The following is an 18,906-nucleotide window of genomic DNA, read 5'->3' as shown; positions in this document are numbered from 1 at the left end:
TTGAGACCATGAACAATTAAAAGTAGCATAATTCATTACTCTTCTTCAATTTATTTCATAAAGTAATGTTAACAAAAAAAAAAAAAAAAAAAGAATTCATTTCAATGTCATTTAAGTAATAAAACGCTTTCCATTATTGGGGATATGTTAAAAACTTGTGTTTAGGGCAGTTTTTCATCAAAAAATCCTCCCTTAGCTTTGATGACAGCCTTGCATATGCGAAGCATTCTGTCAATTAGCTTGCCGAGAGTTTCTTGGCTTATCGAATTCCAGGATGTCTGCAATATCTCCCACAAGTTGCGCTGTGATGCCTTGGTGCTTTTCGGTCTTCCTCTTCGTTTGCGATCAGCCAAACTGTTTGTTTCACCGCTTCACTGTTGTTAGTACTCCATTGTACGACAATTTCAAACGCTTGGCCACCGCACGGTATGACAATCCGGACAATGTCAACGTAAGAATGGCACTTCTTTTCTCCAAACTAATTTGGCTTTTCTTCGCCATTCCTACAGATTTGAATTTTACACTCCCGGAAACAGAAAGATAAAAGAACCAAAAAACACGTCGTGCGGGTAAGAGGTAAACAAAGGACGTGTCCAGTGTTGCCGTTTTTATTTGAAGTTCCAGTTAGGCCGAATTATTTTTTTTTCATATTGCAGTGATTTGAATGAAGACATAAAATAATCTGCTGACCCCAAACTTTTGGCCGATACACCATACTGTAAGGTGACCCCAAACTTTTGGCCGATGACTCAAGTAACTATTTAATCAATTATAATTTACTTTAAATTTTAGGAAAAAAATTTACAAATGTGTTTCAAAGGGTATTGAATTAGGGCTCTAATGCTACTTTAGGTTAAAAATTTGGTCCACTCAGCTATGAGAAAATTGGGTATAAAAATTAGGTGTAAATTTTGAAAAATGTTGCAACTTCAGATGATTTTTAGGTAAGAAAAAATACATACAAATTATCAACAAAATACCTACGAAGTAAGTATAGACTCATTACCTTTCGAATAAGCTAAAAAAAATCCTAAATCCGTTAAAAGATGACAAAGTTTATGGACGAACCAAATTTGTATGTTTTTTCAGGGGTGACCCCAAACTTTTGGCCGGGAGTGTATATATATATATAATATATATATATATATAGTATATATATTATATATATATATATATATATATTATATATATATATAATATATATATATATTATATATATAGTATATATATATATAAGTAAATATATATATATAATATAATATAATATATATATATATATATATATATATATATATTATATATATATAATATTATATATATATATATATATATATATATATATATATAATATATATATAGTATATATATATATAATATATATTATATATATATATATATAATTATAATATATATATAATATATATATATTATATATATATATATATATATATATTATATATATATATATATATATATCTATATTATATATATATATATATATATATATATATATATATATATATATATATACTATATATATTATATATATTATATATATATATATATATGATTACATGTTAAGTTATTAATTTGAAGCTTCTTAAATTATGGAAAATTAAGGGTAGAATAAATTCGTGTAAGAAAGTTTTTACTGTGATTTAGAACCTCAAGTATGATTTGGCAATCTAATCATGGATTCATTGTAGCGCAAGTGATAATAGCACTGCTGTCAGATTTTGTAATGAGTTCTAACTAAAAAATCAAGAAAAAAAAATCATATAAGATGTCTTAATGATATGACTTTGTAAAGTTTAAAAAAATCTCAATAAATCAACTGTATTAATAGAAAAAAAAAACAGAATTGGAATTCTTATTTTTTATTCAAATTTCAGATACGTATGAGTTTTTCCTTATTAAAGTAAAGTTTTATTAGAATATTTTGTCTTGATTCTTAATTAATGTTTTTATGAAATCATTTTATCGGCTATATCGGTGAAATTTTATATTCTTGAGAAGAATATTTAAGAATTGGAAGATTATAGATGGATAGAAGATTAGAATAAGGTGACAAGATGTTGAAATTGAGCGGAAGGGTAATTAAATTTGAAATCTTTTCATCACATTTCATCAACCTGGCAAAATCGGGGCATTCAATTCAAAATTGTCAATTAAAAATCCGGAAAAGATCATGGCTAATTTGGTCAAAAACCAGAAAAAATCACAAATCGAGAAAAAAAACCTTGAAAAAACTTTTTTTTTTCATCATAATTCATCAGCAGTTTAAAATCGTTTTTTAAGGTTTTCAAAAATCTTTCATGCCTATTTTTAAAAATAAATAAATAAATGAAAAATTTTATAATTTTCCTGAAAATTGCCTGGAATTTAAAGTTATAACTTTGAAATCGCCCAGATTTTTCAGAAAAATATCTGGTAAGCTAAGGTTATGGTTCCAAACTAAAAACAAATCAAAATTTTTTTTCCTGTGGTCGGATTCTGGAATCTACATATATCATTGGGAAAAAAATCCTGATTTGAATCTTGGTTTTGCATTTGAAAAAAAAAATAAGATTCGTTTTGTTCAAAACTCATTATACCGGAATGTTCGAAAAAAAAAATTACAATAAAAACCATTTTTAGGATTTAGATTTGAAATGTTTTACTTTGAATTCTTATGCAGAATTCAATTTTTAAAATGTATCATAAAGGTGATCTAAAATTTAAACATCAGAGTTTCATTATTCGGAACTTTCATTCAGATTCACAAGTTGAATAACGAATAAATAATTGAAGAATAAATTGATATAGAAAATCCAAAATTCGAATGAAAGATTCCTGGTTAAGGATTCTGTTATGAAATACGCTTTTTGTTTCATAATTATTGGAAATTTTTGTTTGGAATTTGATTCAGAAATCAAATTCAAATTTAAAAAATTTTTATTCAGGTTCAAAATGCAGAATTCAGAACCGGAATAAAAATTCAAAATTGCCAAATAAAACACAAATCTGATGAAAACCAGAATTATAAAATAAAATCTGAACGCATTTGCAAATTTGCGTTCTTTGAAAAATCATAATTTTAATTTTTCTTCACAGGATTAATGAATAATGAAATAAATTATTAATGATAATATAATGTTGATAAAATAACTTGTACATAATTTTCAGGTTCAGGAAAATTTAGCTGGATATATATTTCATTGGTTTTTTGTCCAACATCATTTATATTGCAGATACTTCAAAACAAAGATATAAACTAAAATCTGAATTTCTGAAGATTACAAAAGATGAAATTATTCTGATTTGAATCCCAAACTTAAGCCTTCAAGACCCCTCATTTATTATTTAAAGCCTCAGAAAAATTGAAAACTTATAGAATTTATTTTTGAAACTTATCATTTTTAATGAAACTTTAAATATCACATATATTTTGACTATTCTTCATGTATGCATTTTTCAAGCAAAAGTGATATTTTGATATTGATGTCAACAGGGACAAGGAGATTTTTTTCGTTTATCATTCATGGTCGATGCATTTTGCACTAAACGGTGATGGGTAGATTCAGCAAACAATGCAATAACAAAATAATCTAGCTCTGTTTGTAGAATTTAAACAATTATCACATGCTTATACATTATGTTTCTGGTGGTTTGTTTGAGAGATGATACTACAAGCCGTATAATGTGACAATCAAAAAAATCAGTCATGAATGGTATGTGAAAAAAATCCCTCCGAACAGGAATCGAACTCGAGTATACTGATTACTCCGCCGACACCTAACAAATAGGCCAAATCGACAGATGGAACAAGTCCAGCTGTAGCTCTATTATTCAGTTGACTTCATCGAGTTGAATGCGCTGCTAGATTATAGGCAGAAAATGCTCATAGTGCCCTGATTGATCGTGCTCTGTTGGCCCCAGGTCAACAAATTTAAGTAATAACGCGTTTAAAAATAGATTAAAGTGAAAAATAAAAAATTTATGCATGGTGAAAATTGAGGAACAATGTGTAAATCATGTTGCAGTGCGTACATTTCAGATCGAGATGATTAAAAGGTCATAAAAGCTTATTTGGCGTTGCACAAAAATAATAATATTATCGCCACTTGAGAATCTAGCTGGATATAATTTAATATTTTTGTAAAGATGAAAAGGATATTTCTTTTTTGGTGAAAAATTAATACTATAGGTAGTATGAAACAAATCCTCAAGAAAATTTGTTTAAGAAAATACGTACTTTTGTAAAGAAAAGGAGTGCTTATTCTGCCCTGGGTGCTCGTTATGCTCTTATCTCCCCTACCAAAAAGAAATTTCGAATTAATGTTATTCAAATCGAAATGATTGAATCTAAGTACCTTCAAGCTTTTTTTTTATTTTTCGAAAATTTTATATTTTGAGCATTACCTAAAAATTTCTGGTTCTGTTTTCCTTTCTTGAATAATAAAAAAAAACATCCTGTTTTTATGCCTTTAATATTTTTCAAAAAATAACTGCAAAAAACGGTCATGCTTTAAATGTAGATTGAATTAAGAATATAATGCAAAAAAGTTTTGAGGTTTTTCATAGTTTGGTTAACCGTTGAAAAATGTAAGAATATGCCTTTCCCAAACATTAAGCCAGCTCTGGTGCAATTGCAGCGGCGGCGGCTGGTAATCAACCAAGTTGTCGGATAGTTAACGGATATTCGAGCAATCCTTTTGGGAAGCAGTTTATTTTCTTTTTCTCCCTGCTGTTCCGAAGCAGTTTTCTGCCGTTCCTAGATAGTAGATAGTTGTTTGGCTCCAACTTTTCCACACGCTGCATAATTATGCTTGAATAATGCCAAATAGGGTAACGGACTTATTTTGGACCGGGTACATATTTTGGACCACCTTTCAGCTTTTTTCCAATATTTCCCTGATAAATCCTATTAATTATAAAAATTTTGAACAAATATAGTTAAACCTACTTCTTATGATTGTAATCATATCTAACATTTTATTTGAATAAGATGATAAGGGAGAGAAAATTGAAAATAAAGTTTTGAATTTTCACAGTTGGGCGGAATCAAGCCCATTTCAGGAAGTCGTGCCATTTTTAGAGTCAACTTTCAAGAAGTTTTCTGCATAGCTGTGATGAATTTAACAACTACAAAAATGTTCAGAGCTATAAAAAAACGCTTAAAAACTAGTTAGCAAGCTCGAAGAACCAAAAAACTCGTTTTAATAGCAATTTGACCCATGTCGAAAATAGGTCCTACTTTATTCCTTAAGGACCTTTTTTGGACCACTTAACATAACCTGGGTATTATACTCGCTGTTTAATGTTCATGCACCTAAATATTAAGACGTTGTACGACGATATGAAAAGGATTCTGCACACTATTTCAAACGCTTAATATAAATAACATTAGGAATTTTGGCTTAATTGTATTTAATCAATTCGCTATAGCCCAAACCCGCCTTTAGACGGGGTTCACTTAAATCGGCAAAAAACCCAGCCAATCATTGTTTTATCTTACTTTTTGTGCACTATGCTTTAAACAACGTTAATCTAACAATTCACATTAATGGCAACTGTTTGATAAGCAGTTTTCTAAAAACTACAGCTTAAGGAAGCTTATAACATGAAAATTGTGGACATGCAAAAATTTTCATTAAGTCATTATTTTTTATACTTCATGAAAAATTATTGACACTATTGGTCTAAAAGCAACAATCATTCAGGGTTGATTTTTGAGAAAAAAAAACTTGGTTTGGTAGAAGAGACGAAACATAATCCCCGTCTAAAGGAGGGGTTGGGAAAAACGACAACAAATTGGCAAATATGTAACGAGTTTAATTTTTGTAACAGTTGAAATATTTCAATTAATAGTAGAACAATTTATCAAAAATTATGAGATGGTATTAATATGTTTCAAAACCTAGCAAAAAATTGTTAAGATATGTAAAAATTACAAGCGAAAAAGTACTAAAAATCTAGTTTTTAGCCCCTGTGGTTATGCAATTTTAGAAGAAAAATTTTTTTTTTCAAAAAGTTGTTCAAAAGTTGTTTCAAAGATAAAACTGAGCTTTTGTGAATTTTTCCGCGAAAAAATATAGCTTTCCGATGGTTAAAAAGATCGAATAATTCTCGCACATTTTTTTTAAATCTATGTGTTCTACAGAACTGAAGCCAAACCAAATCCACAAAGGTTTTGGAAGTCAAAGTAGATCAATTGATGTCACGGAGTTGATGATGTCAGACTGTCTTAACTTATTATTGGGTCGCCTGAAGGAGATTGCGTTCTAAAAATTGATCCTAAAGATAAGCCAACTGGCCAGTATTCAACACTGCAGAACAAATTTCGTCGAGATTGTAGTGTGCTGTCGGAATTTTCAAAGCATTTGAAACACACTATATAACAGAGGAGTTTGTCTGTATTTACTCTAATCTTTTCGAAAATTATTGTTTTAAAGCATTAGAAGTTTTAAAAAAGGCTATAGTAAGAAATATTCAATAAACAAGTGTACCTAAACAGAGGTCGGGGAGAAGTTGAAGAAAGTTAGTTCAGGAATGAATTAACGTGAACAATCCAAACTTGACTACAAAAATAATAAAGAAAAATATTAACAAAATTATTCGCATGATTGCGCATTAATAGCTGCCGTAAATAAAGCAAAATTATTGAAAAAAAATAATTTGGTTTAAGGGTGGTCCAAAATAGGTCAGGAGGGTGGTCCAAAATAGAAACCTGGTGGTCCAAAATACCGACCACAGTAATGATCGAAAAAACGAGTTTTAAGGCTTAAATCTTGTAATATTGCAACAAACTACGATATGTTTCGATAGAAAAAGCCTTGATCTTCGTAATGAACGGATAAAGCAGTCAAAAATTGTAACATGTACTTTTTTAATTCAGAAAATAGCATAGCCACTTCCCAAAGCGGTCCAAAATTGGTCCGTTACCCTAGTAATCGGAACGGATTTATGGAGATAATTAAAAGTCTATTCAACTTGTTCACCGAAAAGTTTGCGCTTTCCGGGTTTTTCGGAAAATATGGCAGCTGTACACAGTGATGAAGCCATTGTATGAAGTAGGGTTTGGCAAAAACTAGCCGAAAATTTCGCTCTAACCCTTTTTCCCTCAGTTTCCTTCTGCTGCCTCCTGTGAGTGAGTAATCTTACCGACGATTGTCTGAATATCCGGCGCACCTCGTTTGTTTTTGTCGGGTCCATTCAGAGGAAGTATCCGGCCTGTTCCTCCTCCACCTCCAGAGTTCCCGTTGCTTCCTTTGGCGTCGTCCGTCACCTTCTGGGTGTGAAGCTGCTTCTGCTGTTTGCTTTCCTGGGGCATCTGATCATCACTTTGGGCCATCGCTGCCGCCATCAGCACCAGCATCCCCAGGGTCATCCATTGGCTCTAGAATGAATCAGAGATCGAGAAAAATGAATGACTTCATCTTGCAGTGCGTTTATAGATTTTCTTTTGATATTTTTATGATGAAATTGGTAATGGACGCTTCAAACAAGATAATTTCGACATATGTTTAATGTTTTGAAAGGGATTACACTGAGAGAGGTTTAGAGAAAAAAATCTTCTTGATGAGGTAAGAAAAAAAAGTTTGAAAGCTTTATTGGTTTTCATGTGAACTTCGCATCGAGCGAAGAAAGAAGAAATTATTTCCAAAAGAAATGTAGATTTTTTTTATTTCGGTTTCTGAGAAACTGATGGCTTTCAAAATCATTTTATCAGATTAAAATAAAACAATATAAGAGAAATCATTTATGAGTTTTTTCCGAAAAATGAACTCATATCATTGCATATAAAACAAAACGGAAAGTAAACAGTCTTAAATTCAAAAAATTAAGATACACCCCCATTACCAGAAAACAATTTCCAATGAGTTGAACTGTCTAACATTGTGACCCGATAAATGGGTTTGATTCCATCTGGGAAAAGGTTTCCTGTGTTAAGGACTCCAAAGATATAATCGAAAAGAAGAATGAAATATCTTTTAGGCAACGTACTTGTATAAAATGTGGCTTTCTCTTTTAAGCAAGCGACCTAAACGTAAAAATGAATATTGAGTAAGGAAAAGAAAAACAAAAAAAAGGAACACATACCCTACTCAATCAACACAAGAAAGAAATTAAATCGATTTTAGTACTTTTATCTCCGGGTAATCGATATAAAGTTGTCGGTTCGGAGCGGACTGAAAATTTGCTCAATCAAAAATAAAAGACAAATTTAGGAACAAGTCTCCGGTCTCCATGAACGATTGCAAAACCAAAAGCCAGACGACGGATCGACTGTCGTTTGTTTGCTTATCGGGACAGTTTCTCGATTGTGGTTTTGCGTACCAGATTATTGTCTGAGGATTAGGCATCAACGGATCAAATTTATGGATTTTGTCGTTGGAGCTTTGTTTGAGTTTAGATGGATAGGGAGGATGTATTTTCATTTCATTGATCTGTGTTTTTTGGCTTCAAAATGAAAGATTACATTCTAATGTTCGTACACCATAAAATGCTTTTATGAAAGTTCATACATATATGAATCTTTTATGTCTTTTTAAAAAGAAAAAAAACTCTGAATTTTAATTCTGATTGGTTTTGAAAATTCGAACAACTTCTCATGTTTTAACATTATTTTACACCACATTCATTATTCCTAATTGTGATAAATCACGATTTAGTTAGATTTGCTAATCCATCTCTCTTTTTCATTTATTTTTCTGACCCAAGTTGTTGTGACAAATCGGGCACCAAATTTAAAAAGGAATTTAAAAATAGCGAAACCATTTTTAAACTATCCTATCCAATCAAAATTCAAAATTTTTCTAAATCAAATATAAAGTATTTTTATCAAAAATTATTTAAAATGACTCTGACTACACTTTTAAATTTGGTTTATTTCCATTTTCTTTGTTATACGAGAACTGATGTAGAAATATAATATTCTAGTTGACAGAGTAAAAAAAACTGTCTGAGTGTAGTGCTTTGTTTTTGTTTAAATGACTTTTTTAATCCGAAACTAGAAAAATTAAAATAGGAAAATCATTCAGAAAAAAATGTTCCGTTAGTTTAAATTTTGCCTATAGTGTAAAATGAGTTCCAATTTCCTTACAATGCAATGGTCTAAAACATGATATTTCATTAGATCTATATATATAAAAATGAATTTCTGTCTGTCTGTCTGTCTTTCTGTCTGTCTGTCTGTCTGTCTGTCTGTCTGTTCCCTATAGACTCGGAAACTACTGAACCGATTTGCGTGAAACTTGGCAGATGGGTGTATTAGAGGCCAGGGAAGGTTCCTATAATAGTTTGGGACCCCTCCCTCTTCGTGGAAGGGGGGAGGGGGTCATATAAATAAAAGTGATAAGTCTTCATAACTCGAGAACTAATCATGCAAATAGAACCAAATTTGGCATGGGAGTGTATTTTGGTACGAGGAATGTATCTATGATGGTTTGGTACCCCTCCCTCTTTCCACTGGTAAGATACGAAGGAGGGAGGGGCCCAACCTTATAATTTTTAACATAACTGGAAAACTATTCAAGCTAATGGAACCAAATTTGGCATGGGAGGTTAGTGGAATACGAGAAATGGTTCTATGATTGTTTCAGACCCCTTCTTCCATCCAGTGGAGATACAGGAAAAGGAGGGGGGGAAGGGTTTAACCTCTTTGTAACTGCATAACTTAAAAACATTTCGAGCAAATGGCACCAAATTCGGCTTGGAAAGGTATTTGGGTACGATAAATAGTTCTATGAATATTTGGTACCCCTCCCTCCTTCCAGTGAGAAGATAGAAAGTGGGGAGGGGGGTTCTTTCCTACTTTCAGCATTACTGTGCGAATAATCAAGCGAATGGAATCATATTTGGCGTGGGCAAATATTTGATAACGAAAAATGTTTCTATGATATTTTGAGAACCCTCCGTTCTTTAAGTAGGAAAATCTTAAGGGAGGAGAGTGCTCCCATACAATTTCTTCTTCTTTCTTCTTGGGAACTTACCCAGCAGATGGAACGAAATTTGGCTTGGGAGAGTATTTAGACTCAAGGTATATTTCTGTGAATATTTGGTACTACTGCCTTCTTCCATTGGGATGGTAGGAAGGAGATGGAGGAGATCGAGAACTAATAGAGCTAATGGAAAAAATTTTGGAATGCGAAAGCATTTGGATACGTAAAATGGTTATTTGCTTTTTGGAGACTTCTTTTTCCTTCAATTGGAGATACAGTTAGGGAAGACGGGAGCTCACATTCGATTGTTTTTCACAAACCAAGAACTTATCTTACAAATAAAACCAAATATGACATGGAAAAAATCATGCAATCGATCAAATGGAACATAATTGGGCATGGGAGTGTATTTATATACACGAACTGTTTGACCTTGATCCCCTCCTTGCAGGTAGAAGATAGATAGGAAGTGGGACTCCGATACAAATTTTATAGCATAACTCGACAACTAAAGAAGCAAACGAACAACTCAAGAAGGTAGTGTCATGAGAGGGTACGTTCTGATGTTACAAGACCCCCCTTTCCTTCCATTAAAGATAAAGGAATGGGGGAGGGGGTCACTCTCACAATTTGTATATTGATTCGAGAACGAATAGGTCAAAAAGGTGTCCCGTGACGGGACAATGAAGATTCCATATATGAAAAATATGTTGGCATAAGCTATAAACTTTTGAAGCAAAGAAACCCAGAGTCATAAAAAAGATTCGAACACGGATTAAAAAAAAATTATTAAGATTTAAAAATAAAAAAAAAGGTTGCAATGTTATTTTGGAAAAACATTTGAATGATTCTAAAATTGAATTAATTTTTTTTGCAAATAAAAGAAAATTAAATAACAAGTTAACACAAATTTCAATAATTTTTGGGGGTGTAGCAAAGCACACCGGGTCAGCTAGTTATTAATAAAATTTTACAAATATAATATCAACAGCGTTCAATACGTATAACTAGCATCTGGAAGTAATTTTAGCTGTTCTGATTAAATAACACAAAACGAAAAAAAAAACGGTTTACAATTTTGACTCCATCTGGAAAACTACTAAACCGATTTTTATCGCAAATACCTTTTAAGAATCGTCTTAATTGTAATAATGTTTGGTAACATCGTAGAATTCAAGATTTTTCAAAATGATCCGATGATGACGTTTGTTTTTAACAAAAACTCGATTTACTGTAATAGTTACTTCTAAAGCTCTCTGCAGCTGGATTTGCATTCATTGGTCCGTTAAAAGACCAAAATCAGCTGTAGTGAGGTCCTCTGTATCATTTCAATTTATTTTGTCCGTTTCACAATTCAAAGGATGTCCTGAAGTGATATGAAGCCAAGGAAGTCACTTTTGTATCCAATAACATAAATTCTCCCAACGCACCGGAACTAAGACCCATTGAAAAAAATCTGAGCTATTTTTAAGCAAGCACTCAGTGATCATCTGAAAAAAAGTCAATATTGAGGAAAAAACGACGAAAAAGCTGGTTTGTTTACTGAAAAAGAGACATTCAGATGTTGTTAAAAATATTTCGGGTAGAATTGGGCCTAATGTATTATGTTTTGTACGAATATGGTGTGCTAGAGGAGAGCTAGGCTGGGAGATGATAAAGCACATAAAAAATTTTTTCTTCCCATTAAAAAACAACCGAAAAATGAGACAAAAACTTCAATTTCTTAAAGAAATTTTTATTTATCAAAAAATGTATTTTATATGGAAATAAATTTCAAACTTGAAAAAAAACTGAATGATTATTCGAATTTTATAAACCCTGGGGTCATTAAAGTTTTATTTTAATTCATGATTTTTTCAAGAATTTTGAAGTTACATTTACATGAGTGATTTTGAACTTCAATGTTTGTATGGTAAAATTAAATATTTTGATCTTAAAAACCAACAGTATTTTTGATTCTTCTGCTTAACCAAGCCTGGGTATTCAACTGTTAATAACTTTTTTGGCTTACGAGATACGGAGATACGGTCTTAGACAAAGTTGTTCTCCAGAAGATTCTCCGTAGAATCATGAATTGATATCAAACCCATTGCCAGGCTTGATTCCATAGAAGAAACGAAAATAATGTTGATTTTTTAAACAAAATATTGAATCATCCCATACAAAAATATAAAAGTTAACCCTTCAATGCATGACTTTTTTTTTTAAATGAGAATAGCAGTTACATGGAAATATTAACATTTTTATTCGAATATTACAACTAAACAGGTTTGAAGTACAGGTTTGAGTATTATAAAAGTTATGGCTCATCAAAGTAAAAAAATAATTTTTGAAATTCTTAATTAATTTTTTTCAATGATCAACTTGATTGGAGACCGCGAGTTAATGTGACTTTGAGAAAAAAAGATATTGAAGTTTTGATTATGAATCTTTTTCACAATCCCGCAAAAATACAGGAAAATGGCGATATTTCTGAAATTATAAGTCAAATCGTTTAATTGTCTTTAATAAAGTTTTTTAAATTTTGAAGGATTTGAAATTTGTTCCAGCCAAATGAAATATCAATTAACTTTAAACTGGCCAATTTCAAAACTTCCACACGCCATATCACCTACGCTAGAGGTGCTAGACTTACTTAGTTACTTACTTACTTACTGACTTACTTATTTAATGATCCCGCGCCGATCCTCCGGTGCATAGGGCCGTGGTAAAAGACACTCCACCTCCAGGTGCTAGACAAAATTTGTTTAAATTTTGAACTCTGCACGCCAAAGTTTTTCAAGATCAGGTATTGAAAATTCTGATCTCCCGTGAAATTTGAAGTCCAAATTGATGATCTTGAAACCGCTGCAAAAAATGGCTTTTTGCGCCCATACGTTTTTTCGATGTTTTTGGGGTCACTAAGCATCAGTATAAAATTTTAAAGGATTTGGTTGATTCCTGAATTAAAACAACGTGTTTCAATTTTGTATGGAAATTTTTATGTAAAAAGAATTTTTTGCGAATTAAATCATCCAGAAAATTCATCTAGAAAAATGAAGTTCTTAAGGTTTTTTTTTGGTAACATAAGAAGTAGCTATGAATTTCATGAAAAAAGTTGTAACCATTCTAAAATAAAAAAATCTAAATTCGATAGAAATTTTTAAAAATGGTATGTTTTGCAAGCTAGAGCTTTCACAAATTTGAAGAAGTGTTTTTGTCAAGGTTTAATAAGTATTCACATTAGAGTGCCCCAAATAACCCGACTTTTGAAAAAGTAATGTGCTGCAGACTGAAATTGATCCTAGGCCTAGTGCAAGATCTCATGCCAAATTTGTGCCAGATCGGATCACGGGAAGGGGGATTTTAAGACATTTTGTTCGGTAGATACATGAAAAAAACAGTTTTTCATGAATAACTTTGGTTTCCTTCGGCCGATTTCTTTTGAAAACGGGTTTTTTAAAGCCTAAACTATGACAAATATTTTATCCGAAGACTGCAAATCGATTCGAGTTAATATGAAAAAGTTATTAGGCTTCAAAAATGGGCTAACTTTTTCAAGGGTGGTGTTCATCACGGTCAATGCTGCGTCGAAATGTTCGAACGTCCCGACTGATTAACAATGATGAATACCAACCTTAAAAAAGTTAGCCCATTTTTGAAGCCTAATAACTTTGTTATATGCACTCAAAACGATTTGCAGTCTTCGGATAAAATATTTGTCATAATTTGAGCTTTAAGAAAACCCGTTTTCAAAAGAAATCGGCCGAAGGAAAACAAAGTTATTCATTAAATACAGGTTTTTCATGTTTCTCCCGAACAAAATGTCTCAAAATCTCATACCAACATCAGGTTCGTTGAGCAACCCCTTTCCGTGATCCGATCTGGTCCAAATTTGGCATGAGATCTTGCACTAGGCCTATGATCAATTTTAGCCTGCAGCGCATAGAATTTCACAGGTTTTGAATTTCCCATACAAATTTGGGGCAGTCTAATTCACATTCATTGGCTATGCAAAGCAGTATAAAACCTTGTTCTTTATTTTCATCCTTCTGCTAAACAGCTTTTAAATGAGCTAAAAAAACGCCTAATTTAAAAAATATATACATTCAATTTTTTTGCAAAATATCGAATAACATATCTTATCGAAAAAAAAATTAAATCAATAAATATTTAAAATGAAATGATATTTTTTGAAACTTTCAGTACATCTCTGGTGATTTTCGAAAGAATTTTTTTTACTTAAAGACCGGCATTATTATCAGTTTGGCAAAAACAAATACAAACCCGAACAAACTTTTATGGTAAAAGAATTTTGCTACCACGCCTTGAAGGTAAAATAAGGTTTCATTATATCCGAATAAAGGAGGAACAGTGCCAAAGTTTTTGTCTCATCATTCATATCATATGCCAAGTGTAGGTTTCACTGAAACCTTAATGAAACATCGTAAAGGCACCATTTTGAACTTCGTTCTGACAGAACAAAGATGTCACTTTTTGGGATTAAGTGATTGCTAAATTTGGCATCGATGTGCTTTGAGAACTCCTTCGATTTGATTAATTTTTAATAATTTGATTAACTTTGTTAATCAGTAATGGTACACTTAAAAATATAATTGTAGTGATCGGACGTTCCTACGTCAGGGACATTTTTTTCTTCACCACACTAATATAATTTATGCGTCTATCCTCGTGAAATTATTTAACTTAACTGCCTTATTTTCTCCAGTGTTCTCACCTCGAATCCTCCAACGCTAACATTCTCTTAGACAGATCGTTCCAACGAACACACGTATGCTTTTTCTCATAAACCATAAGCCGGCATTCCTGAGTTCATTAAGCACACTCTCACCCTTACATTCATCGAGAGCTCGTTAACACGTTCATCAAATTCCAATCACCTTCAGCATAACTTTTACTCAAAAATCTTTATCACTCCTATTCTCTACAATGAGAATACCTTAATGATACCTAGTTTTACTATGACAGAAAAATCAACACAAAATAATGCGTGAATTATGCTGGTAATGACTGAGTTCATGATTTGTTGTCGACTTGATTTACAATTTCGGTTATTTATCATCGAATTAAAGCATTTTGGTATAAACATGTTTTTGGATTTTCGTATGAAGGGGGTCGTCCATACAACACAAAGGTTGTTTTAACGATATTGACGTTATTATACATCGGATTGAGATGAAAATTTGCACAAGGGTGTTTTGAGGGATGGGCATTTGATTTCAGGTATCAGATTTTGTGTAAGAGGCTGAAAAAAGGGGTCGTCTATACAACAGACAACCTGTTTTAGTTATATTGACGATAAGGTTCACTGGATTGAAATGAAAATTTGCACACGGGGTTTTTTAGGGCGATCAATCGATTTCAAGTATCAAACGTTGTGTCAGGGGTCGCCGGAAGGGGTCGTTCATCTTAACTGTTCAGTGTTTTTGCGATATTGTTGTTATTATGCATCGGATTGAAATGGAAATTTGCTCACAGGGGTTTTTAGGGAGGGGCAATCCATTTCTGGTATTAAATTTTGTATCGGGGGTCGGCCGAAGGGGTCGTCCATATTAACTGTTCTCGCGATATTGTGCACCGGATTGGGAGAAAAATTATTTGCGCATGGGGGTTTTAAGGGACGGGCAATTAATTTTGGTTATGCAATTTTGTGTCAGGGGTCGGCCAAGGGGGTCGTCCATATAAACTGTTCACTCTTTTATTGATATTGTAGTTATTATACATTAGATTGACATGAAACTTAGCGCAATTAAATTTAAAAGAATTTAAAATGATTTCCGGTTTCAAGTTTTGGGTCAGGGGTTGAAAAAGGGGGTCATCCATATCAACTGTTCACCGTTTTTGCGATATTGTCGTGATTATGCATCACTGTGATGAAATTTTGCTCATGAGAGTTTTGAGAGAAGGGCTATTGATTTCATGTGTCCGATTTTGGATAAAAGGTCGGAAAAAGGAGTCGTCCATATTTTTTTTTATGTTTGCGCGAGTATGCATCGGATTAGCATGAGATTTTGCACATAGGAGTATTTGTGACGAAAAAATTATCTCGATTGTCCAATTTCAGGTAAGGGGTCGTCCATATTACTTGTTCACTGTTTTAGTGATAGTGTCGTTGTAATATAAGGATTAAGTTGACAATTTGCAAATTGAAGTTTTGAAGGAAGGACAAAAAATGTCAGGTTTCGTGTTGGAGGTCATCCGTTTTAGTTGGTCGTTATTATTGCAATATTGTCATGAATATGCATCGAATTGAGAGGAAATTTTGTTCACGAGATTTTTCAAGGCCAGGAAAATTATTTCATGTATCAAGTTTTCGATCGAGGTCGGAAAAAAGGAGTTGTTCATAACTTCGGGTCACAGGTCGGCCAAAAAGGTTGTCCATATTGAATGTTTTCCGATATTGATACCAACAAATCAATGTTTCTACAATAAAAGTATGGTGTTGCATTGCAACCGATCGAGGCTCATTCACAGGTGTTCTATTAGACAGTTAATGAATCGGTACCGCATGAATTGGTATCGCATGTCGACAGTAATATCTGTTTCACCTAATAGATGTCACTTCTCTTGTATTGACACATGTTTCCTTAGCTTTAGAATGGTTATAGTGTTAAGAAGAGTCAAAGCTCCTTTAATATCGTACTCTGATATTTCGTATCATACGTCAATCCTGGTTCTGGAATCCACTGCTTCAGCTTCGTGCAGTGTTTATATCGCTTGTTTCAAATTTGGCGTCACAGAAGCTCATTGTAGTCGTCTAACCAGAGCGCTAACTGGTCAGTTGAATAAAAATATATAAAATCAAGACTTTGTGTTCTGAATCTCCTGTATGGTTAAGCTATGATTCAGTGGTACTATTGTACCTTTATTTACTTTCCACTTAGTGTGTACATGTCCCTCTTTTGCCCGACTTCATTCTTTTTAATGTATGTCAGAATTTAACAAAGGAAGTTAAAAAAGTCCTTATTTCCAATATTTTGATTGAAAAAAAAGCTTCATTGCTTAAAAATCCTTATGTGGACAGGCTAAATGCCAACGTTGCCATTATAAAATCGTTTATTTGCCCTCATTGTAGCATCCTGGTTAGAACATTTTCTGATCATTGTAAACTCAAATCTCCTGAATTTTGTAGTTGTGAATCAATAATGTATGATTCTTTTAGCTCATATATGCCTGTTTTTCGATTGCTAGAAAGCTTTCATGTACTCTCGCCTATCCTGATATAAGTGTATCTCATTCTAAGAATTTAAACTAAAATAACAATCTGTCATTTTTCACCCAATGTGGTTATAAGCTTCAATGCTTCAAAATTCCTACGTAGATCGGCTTTATGCCCTAAATATTTATTTATTTTCTAATCCTTTTATGGTTTTCAGGTTTCTCAGGTATATGATGAAATCTGTAAAAAAAAAGGCTAGGCACAATTTTCCCGTTTGTTTGGATAACGTGCCGCTATCAAGCCTACCCCTTTTCTGATACCTGAAGGGTCATCCTTAATACTAATGAATGTGTTCTGAATATTGTAGTGAAAATGAATAGACTTCATAATTCAAAAGCAAACTCATCATCGAGTATAAATAGTTTAAAGCGAAACGGAGTTCGTACGGGACCAAAAAAATACATTTTCAAGGCAGTACAAGATCTCCACGTTTTGTGCATAATGTGTCATTCCAATTCATTTGGCATCAAAAGTAAAATTTTAATTTTGCGAATTCCCTTTGGCTCTTCTTTGGTAATTTTTGGTAAACTTTTATTTCAGATAACACCATATCTCGACTTTTTATGCATTTTTGAGATGCAAAAAACCGAATTTTAGCTAATATTTGGTACAGGTCAGTTTTTCGGGCCAACCTTCAAAATGTATACGGTAGATTTTTCAAAATTCGCACATGATTTTGTTTCCATATATCCGTTGCTATCCTAGTATATCTATATAGTTAAAACTTTTTTTTCATAATTCATGTTCAAGTGATAAAGATTTTTTGTCTTTTCAAGAGTTCACTCTTCTATAAGTTTAACTAAAAACGCTTGAAATGTTTATCTCATTAATTCTTTTTTTGTCGCAAAACGAATCTAAGAATGAAAATTTAATTTCAAAATAATTACAGCCAATTCTGGTGGCTATCTCTAGGTTTTGTTTGGTAAGAGCAGGAGTGACTCTTGACATTCCCGCTTCGCAAAACAGCTCTATACCATATCTTAATACTGTTTTTGCAATCTGTTGCAATGCGGGAAACATGACAGGCTCCTTACACATGAAATGTGCTCCCTGGGAAGATGAATGTTGCTGGCTGCTGCCATTTGCGAAGTGTTGTTCCCCTTGCTTCTGGAAGATATTCCAACGTCCAAGACCAAGTCCAAATACATTTAACTCCGGAAACTCAAAAACCATTCGCAAACATACAACATATCGTAAAATAATGACGGTCATTGTGACAGCACACAGAAAGCAGACAGTTGCCCCCGGATGAGTTACTGCCAAATGCGGAAGACAGATGGCGTTTCGGGGTTACCAGTGAGAACTGAAATTGGTAAGAAAGTTCACAATTTAAAATTTTCTTATTCAACAATTACAAAAATTTCGTTCAAATGTGAAAATAAAGTATGAGAAAAAATGGAATTTAAGTTGAAGCTGTAAAAAACTCTCAATTGATCAAAGGTTTTCCCTTACCTTACAAAATAACAGAGCTCTAAAACCCGACGTGAGAAATGACCTACATTCATGATCTAAAGTTTTGCTTCAAAACCATCAAATTCAGATTTTCCCTCCTCAAGCAGTGGTTTCAGACCAGAAAAAAACGTTCTCTCTCTTTGCTCACAAAAACCGCATCTTAATGGATCTGATCAATGATAAAGTTCAATCTGGTTTTCTGTTTCTGCTGGGATTTGATTTGGTCTGGGGGGGGAGAAGGATGAAAACCCCTTTCGGTGAAAATCCCGAACACAAACAAAATGACGAAATCAATCAACAGAAGCACACCGA

General features: G+C 32.6%; 1 protein-coding gene across 1 annotated transcript in view; it reads right to left on the bottom strand.

Moving 5' to 3' along the window:
• The window catches only part of LOC129753666 (uncharacterized), a 61,357-nt gene extending 43,067 nt beyond the window's left edge, over positions 1-18,290 (bottom strand). The window contains exons 1-2 of the mRNA XM_055749509.1: positions 18,177-18,290; positions 7,144-7,378 (exon numbers count right to left, since the gene is read on the bottom strand). Coding sequence (XP_055605484.1) covers positions 7,144-7,378; positions 18,177-18,290 — 349 coding nt within the window. The remainder of the gene's footprint in view (positions 1-7,143; positions 7,379-18,176) is intronic.
• Positions 18,291-18,906: the final 616 nt, after the last annotated feature.

The sequence above is a fragment of the Uranotaenia lowii genome, chromosome 3 (assembly GCF_029784155.1).
Source record: "Uranotaenia lowii strain MFRU-FL chromosome 3, ASM2978415v1, whole genome shotgun sequence".
NCBI lineage: Eukaryota > Metazoa > Arthropoda > Insecta > Diptera > Culicidae > Uranotaenia > Uranotaenia lowii.
This window is presented reverse-complemented; position numbering and strand designations above follow the sequence as displayed.